At 32.8% G+C, this 7,957-nt stretch overlaps 1 protein-coding gene across 1 annotated transcript; it reads right to left on the reverse strand.

Annotated features, from left to right (window-relative positions):
• Nucleotides 1-2,251: 2,251 nt before the first annotated feature.
• Nucleotides 2,252-3,089, reverse strand: LOC120184575 (protein BOLA2-like). Its single transcript, XM_039189001.1, has 3 exons — nucleotides 2,972-3,089; nucleotides 2,647-2,669; nucleotides 2,252-2,556 (listed from the first exon to the last, which is right to left on the reverse strand). The coding sequence occupies exons 1-3, from the start codon at nucleotides 3,032-3,034 to the stop codon at nucleotides 2,406-2,408; spliced, it is 237 nt and encodes a 78-aa protein (XP_039044932.1). The 5' UTR covers nucleotides 3,035-3,089; the 3' UTR covers nucleotides 2,252-2,405.
• Between the last annotated feature and the right edge of the window lie 4,868 nt (nucleotides 3,090-7,957).

A 7,957-nucleotide genomic window follows, 5' to 3' on the forward strand; every position in this document is an offset into this window, starting at 1 on the left:
CCTTTTATTTATTAATTAATTTTTTTAGGTTAGGTAATGACCGATTATGCTAAGCAAATTCAAATTCAAAATTATATTATATTATTCTTACCCACTATATCCACTAAATAAGACTTTAAGCATGTTGTCTTTTATTATTATTATTTTAATTATTTATTATTTGTAATTTATTATTAATATATATTATTATTAGAATACATATGTGACTAAAATAAAAAAATAATAACTAAAGTACTAAATTTAAAAATATTTAAACATAAAAGGTAATAATAGAAATAAAATAAAATATAAATGCTAAATTAAAATAAACAGAAACATGCTTTTAAGGATTAAATTGTAAAATATCAAATTTAATAGAAATAACTTAAAATATTATATAATATAAGTAATAACAATGTAATTTAACTATAAATATTAATACGGGATTAAAAATAAAAATTACTAAAATATAAGGGACTAAATAATATATTTACCCTAAATATTTAATAAATATGGCAGGGACTATAACATAATAAAATAAAATAAGAATATAAAATTAAAAGACTTTGAAAATCAATTTAGTGACCAAATTGCAAAAGGATATAAATTTGGAGGGATCACAGATGTGATTTTGCCATGTGGGAAATTACATAAACATCCCTCACCAAAACGACGCCGTTTTGGTGAGGGTATAAATACCCCAAAAACTGGCCTTTAGGCCATTTTTCACTTTGCTTCTCTCTTTTTAGAGAGAGAAGCTCTAAACTCTCTCTAGAACTCCCTCACCGGATGGAATTCCGACCACCGTCGTCGCCGTTCTCCGGCGTCGATCACCTCCGCCGGTCACCACACAAGGTGGCCGAAAAACGTGAAAACTACGTTAAATCGTAGATCACACAACCCTAAAGCCAAATCTAACTTCCGTTTCTTTTAAAAAAAATCATAAACTTTCCTAGATCTAAATTTATACCTTCGGCGATTCAAGTCTCCGATGAGGCGTAGAGACTCCAACCACTGTGGATAAGTATTCTCGATCTCTTTTCTTCTTTTGGTTTAATGTTTGGCTGCTATGGTTTTTTTCTGGTGCTTGCTTGCTCTCCTCCTCCTCTTTTTCTCTGCAGGGGATGGCCTTTTTATAGGCCTCATCGACGTTGCTTTCAAAACGGTCACAAAGGTGGCCCTCGGTGAGTCACCGAAGCTATGGTGGTGACTCGCCATAGGGCAACGACATGTGCGGCTGGCCTAGCATCTTCTAGAGCCTTTGGAGTCGTGGCAGCAGCTTACTAGGGAACATAACGGTGAAGCAGTTCGGAGTGGTTGAAGGCGGCGTCGGAATAGACCCTAGGGTTCACCAACCTTAGGGTTTCTGCTGGATATTCTTTGGACTATTGGATCTCTTTAAATCCAACGGTTGAGATTGTTGGCAGCTGAGATGATATAAAAAAACCCTAGATGGGTGTTGGGTCGGGTCTAGATCTGGGCTTCCGGGTTTTGGATCTGGGCCTCCGGGTTCTAGATCTGGGCCTCTGGTTCTAGATCTGGGCCTATAAAATTAATTGAAATTTTTATTATTTTCTATAATAATAATAATAAATGGGACAAAAACTTAGTGTTTACACCTACAGAATAAGGAGCCGTGCATCATATTAATGTCTATATATTTTCATTCTTGATTTGAATATATTCATTGTTTTCCCATATTTCTCTATCACGTGCAACAAGAATGGAGAAATACTTCTGGCACTTTTTAACCCACATCCTTGGAAGGTATGAAGATCAATCTTTGATATATGAGTGTAGGTCCTTAAACGACCCTGAAAGTTGTTTGGTGTATTTGTTTCAAACAAGGTTCATTTATGGTATCGTGCTCAGTAAGGTTTTCTTTTGGGTTTGTTGTGTAACATATCATATTTTTATATTGGTGTAAGCAGTGCGGATCCAGAAATATTTTTTATAGTGGGTATACATATGTTAACAACACAAGATTTTTGAATAAGATAAACACAAATAAAATTTCACGATAGACACCATACATAAAATAGATGACTAATCGAAGAAAATTCAGATTTCAAGATCAGCTTGTCCACACATGAAGTAGGAGCCATGTATCATATTAATGTCTATATATCTTCATTCTTGATTTTAACATAGTAATTGCTTTCCCATATTTTTCTATCATGCGACATAAGTAGTAGTTTGGCATGCATCACAAACTCCCCCATGGGAAGATAATCACAGCATAACATTCTAATCAAATTTAAGAACAAAAAGCATCAAATTTTAGGCTAAAGGTAAAGTGATGGTTTAGTATAGCGGGTGAGTTCTCAATGGGGCTACATGAACTCTTATTTAACCGTCTGAATTACGACTTTAGTATCTTTCTAAGCATTTGGTTTAGGTTTTTCTGCATCTTGCTGCAGTTTCCACTACTCTGGGGTCAGAGCTTTCTTTATGGATAGAGCATGGATTTGTTTCATCTCATCTTCGAGAGCTGCATTCACTATCCGGTGCCTTTCCAGGAGCCTCTTCCCTTGGAATTGTTCCGAAACAATCTCAATTGCAAAACTTGCACCGCACCTGATTCAATCAACCTCTTACTAAATGTTTGAATGTAAGGATGGATTATTGCAGAAATTTAAATAGAAAAATGTTCAGAATCAAGCTCACCCTCCTGATGTATCTATCACTTCCTGGAACACACCGAGTATAAAAGATCAGTTTTTATGTGAAAATAGCATTAGTTGTACATGTATCAAAATAGCAGAAAAGCAACAAGCAAAAGCACGTTCATGGGTTCATTTTAATTGTGGAAACATGATTAGGGATGAAAAAAAAGTAAAGCCCTTCACTTTACAAAGACATGATGTAAGTTAAAATCAAGAACCCAGTTTTAGGTTTCTAGAAATTTTCGAGTTTGATAGGAATAAACTAAGCACATAAACGTGGATGAAAGATAAGAAAAGTGGTGAAAGCTGAAATGAAGTTGGTTTACCAGATGAGAAGGCTTCAATTTTGAAGTTAAGGAAGATTCAACTTGTTCCTTTGTTACTCCCATCTTCTGTTTCCTGCTTTCGTTCTATCTCTTCTTTGTTTAATTTCTCCGATCGGGTTCAACCTGAAATAGGCCAAAAATGTTCCGAGATTCCTTTACCAGAATATAAATTTGACGAATCGATGCACAATAAAGATTCGAATTCTGGGGTGGAACCAAAAAAATAAATAAAAATTCGATTTTGGTGATGGAAAAAGAAGATACGATTCTGGTGGAGTAATCTTCATGAACAGTTGCTACTTCCTACATCTTCTATGGAGGCCTATCCAATACTAAAATCTAAAAGTCCATTATGAATTTAATTGATTTTTTTCCAGTTAAGTAGGACTCCCTCTATCCTATAAAAAGTGTCTTTCTTGTATAATTAAAATTATCTCACTTAAATTGTCCTATTAAAAAGATCAACAACTTTTATTAAACATATTTTCTTTTCTACCTTTTTTTCTAGTTTCCCAACAAAATAAAGTTTAACTTTCAAGGATAAAATTGTCATTTTATTTTTTATAACGCATTTCTTATACAATTTTTTTTCTTCCTAAAACCACGTGAAAAATTAACAATAGTTAATAAAAATGGGAAGAAGGGAATAATATTTTAGCGTAAGGTACATAAATGGTTAATTAATTATATAATATTATTTTATTGAGTCTTTCGACTATTAAAAGTTATAAAATGATCTTTAGTTGTACGGAGTTGTTTTGTTGAGTTTCATGACTATTAAAAGTTACAAAATGATCACTCGATTATTCATATGTTCTAAACTCATTTTTTCCATTAAGAAAATTGTGGAACTATATTTTGATATAACAATTTAAGGCAAAATGTTTTTTGGACTTGAATTCAAAGTTTCCAAAATTTCAAAAAATAATTCAAAGTCCATTTAACTTAGAATTGAGCACAAAATATTTTTATGGACAAGTAGTACCGATATTGTTCTTACAGTATCGATACCTCATGAACAATACCGATATTGTTCATATGGTATAGATACCAAGTTAAGAGAAGTATCGATACTCACTAGGTAGTATCGATACTACCAACATTGCTCAAATTCTAGAATGCAAAAATGGTATCGATACCCAAAGGGGTACTGATACTACTTTACATAGTAGTATCGATACCATAGGCATAATATCAATATTATCAGGCCCCAACGACTAGTTTATTTAAAAATAATAAAGGTAGTACCGATACTCCCTTTAGGAGTACTGATACTCCCTTTAGGAGTACCAATACCCTCTGTACTTGGTAGTTTTATTTTGCAGATATTTCATCCCCAAATGGTTAGAAATCATCCCTAATGGCTAGAAACGGCCACAACTTCATTCCAACATATAAATACAAGTTTAAGACACTTGAAGAAGGGTTAGAAAACCTATCCAATCAATTAAACACAAGAGAAGAATTTTCCATTCTTATTTTTCTACTCTCTTGTAAATATTGTGTTTTAGTGAGCTTCAATTTGTAAACACCTACCTTGTAAGGGTTTTCTTGTTTACACTATCTTTTCTTTTGTAAAAGGGGTTTGGTTCTAGTTTAGCCAAGTGAAAAACTAGAGAGTGTAAATGTTATCTCTTGATCCTTTAAAAAGGAATAACAAATTAGTGAATTTGTTAGAAAATCCTTAGTGATGAGCTAAGGTAGTGGAAATAGACTTGGTTGATATGTCGAACCACTATAAATCCTTCTACCAAATTCCTCTATCTTTTAATATCCTTACTCCTTAATCAAATTATTGTCAATTCACCCCCTTGCAACTCTTTCGCTTGTCAATTCAAGCTTCCGCAAATCCCAACAATTGGTATCAGAGCTTGACTCGTTAGAAGGCTTCACATCCTTGAGACGATCCTCGAAGAAGCTCTACTGATTCCCGACGTAATCGATAAAAAGATGGCTTCAACTTCTGGTGTTTATTACATGGAAGATTCTCAACTGGTCAACAAGCCACCATACTTCAATAGAGCAAATTATGCCTATTGAAAAAATAGGATGATGCTCTTCATTCAAGCCAACGATCTAGGAGCTTGGAACCCAATCATGAAGGGTTACTCCACTCCACCTGGTGAGATGGACGATTAGAGTGATGAAGAAAAGAAAAAGTTCCAGCTCAATGCTAAGGCTATACACATTCTCTTTTGTGCATTAGACCTGAATGAATATGGAAGAGTCTCCTCTTGTTCCAATGCTAAGTAGATATGAGATAAGCTCCAAGTCACTCATGAAGGAACTGATGAAGTGAGGGAAACCAAGATAAGTCTTCTCAAACATAGCTACGTGAATTTCAAGATGAAACCCGATGAAGATATCAAAACTATGATGGATAGATTTTCCATGATTGTCAACGGTCTAAAAGGATTTGGAGAAGTAATCCCTAATGAGAAGCTTGTAAGGAAGATGATCTACTCTCTTCCAAAATCTTGGCAATCGAAGAAGATGACGATTATCGAAGCTAAAGACCTAAAGTCTCTCACTCTCGATGAGCTGATTGGTTCTCTTCTCACTCATTAGTTGATGGTGAAGGAAGAGGAAGATGATGAAGAAAAGAATGACAAGAAGAAAGAGGTAGGCATTACCTTCAAGTCCACCAATGAGAGCTATTAAGATTCAAATGAAGAGGTGGATCAAGACAATGATGAAGAAGAAAAGATGGCAAAGCTCTTCAAAAAGTTCAAGAGATTCATGTCTTCCAAGGAAGTGAAGCATAAATCAAGCAAGAATAAGAGTCCCCCGGTGTGCTTCAATTGTTAAATAATGAGGCATGTCAATTATGAATGTTCTCTCCTAAAAAAGAAGGGATCAATTAAGAAAAAGGCATTTGTAGCAGCTTAGAGTGATGAAGATGACTCCAATGATGAAGATGAAGTATCCAACCTATGCCTCATGGCCATCGAAGAAGATTCAATGGTATCTTCTAACTCAAATGAATTAAATTCACATTCTTTTGATGAGTTACAAGATGCTTATAATGAGTTATATTTGGAATTTGAGACCATGAATTCCAAATATAAGAAATTAATTTCCAAACTTAAAGTTGAAAATGATTTGGTTTTGAAATAAAAAATTGATTTTGAAAAACAAAATGAAATTTTGAAAAATGATTTGCAACTTTCAAAAGTCAAAATCAATGATTTAGAAAAAGAAAATTTTGATTTAAATGTTAAGCTTGAGAGCTTAACAAAAGAAAAAGAATTAATTTCTAAAAACAGCTCATTATGTTTAAAAATGACAAAAATGCTCACATTGCCATTTTCATGGTCACTTGGAACATGCTTGTCCTATAAACAAAATAAAATATTTTAAAATTAGACAAGTATGGGTTCCTAAGAGAACAAGGGGCATTGAAACTAAACTCCAAGGATCCAAAGCAATTTGGATACCAAAATCCAAATAAATGTCTCTTGTAGGTGCGTGGGAGGAATGGTGATGAAAGTAATGATATTCAAATGCTCTAGCCACACTTGAAAAGGAATGGGTAACCTCTAAGCCTAAAGCTTTTATTTTAGTTATTTGGTTGCTCATTTTGTTTATGCATGCATGAGTTTTGATTTTAAATGATTATAAATTTTTTTAATCTCATGTATGTTGAAAAATGCTTTATGATGAACATTTTAAAGTTTTAATGATTTTTCATAATTTTTAATTCATCATAATGAATTTTGGTCAAAATTGATTTTCAATGCAAATGATATCTCTCTAACAATTGATATCAACTTTTCAAATGCTTTGATTTTACAAATTTAAATTTTTGACCTAAATTTAAATGTTTATGCATGTGTTTTAAATGCAAAAGATATCTCTCTAACAATTGATATCAAAATTTTCAAATGCATAACATTTTTGGAAAGTTTTATGCATATGCACTTAATTTCAACAATTGGTATTGTATAAAGTATTTTAGACTTGGATATATTGAATTTCATGTGCTACTAACATGTTTGTTATTCTTTGTTGAAATTCAATGTTATTTGAGTGTCAAGCTTTTAAAGTCAAATTTTTGTTCGGAATGCACTTTTTGAGGGGAGCTTTGATTTTTCAAATGTTTTTAATGTCAAGTTTATCACTTACTCTCCGATGTTATTTTAGAGCTTTAAAGTTGAATTATTTTTGATATAACAAAAAGGGGGAAAGTATGGGTTTGAAAAATTCAATTTCTTAATAAAAAAGGGGGAGCTGAACATTTTCATAAATCTTTCCAATAATTGGTATCTTTTTCATTAAAATATTTTATTAAGGGGGAGTTTTACCAAAAACAATTTTTCAAATGTTTTGTTATATCAAAAAGGGGAGATTGTTGAACTATGTTTTGATATAACAATTTAAGGCAAAATGTTTTTGGACTTGAATTGAATTTATTCAAAGTTTCCAAAATTTTAAAAAATAATTCAAAGTCCATTTAACTTGGAATTGAGCACAAAATATTTTTCTGGACAAGTAGTACCGATAATGTTCTTACAATATCGATACCTCATGAACAGTACCGATACTGTTCATATGGTACCGATACCAAGGTAAGGGAAGTATAGATACTCACTAGTAGTATCGATACTACCAACATTGCTCAAATTTCAGAATACAAAAATGGTACAGATACCCAAAGGGGTACCGATACTACTTTACATAGTAGTATTGATAACATAGGCATAGTATCGATACCATCAGGCCCTAACGGCTAGTAACAACTAGTTGATTTAAAAATAACAAAGGTAGTACCGATACTCCCTTTAGGAGTACCGATACCTATGTACTGAGCAGTTTTATTTTGCAAAGATTTCATCTCCAAATGGCTAGAAATCATCCCCAAAGGCTAGAAACGGACACAACTTCATTCCAACATATTAATACAAGTTCAAGACACTTGAAGAAGGGTTAGAACACCTATCCAAGCAATAAAACACAAGAGAAGAATTTTCCATTCTTATTTTTCTA

Source organism: Hibiscus syriacus, unplaced genomic scaffold, assembly GCF_006381635.1.
Source record: "Hibiscus syriacus cultivar Baekdansim isolate YM2019G1 unplaced genomic scaffold, ASM638163v2 tig00112925_pilon, whole genome shotgun sequence".
NCBI classification, from domain to species: domain Eukaryota; kingdom Viridiplantae; phylum Streptophyta; class Magnoliopsida; order Malvales; family Malvaceae; genus Hibiscus; species Hibiscus syriacus.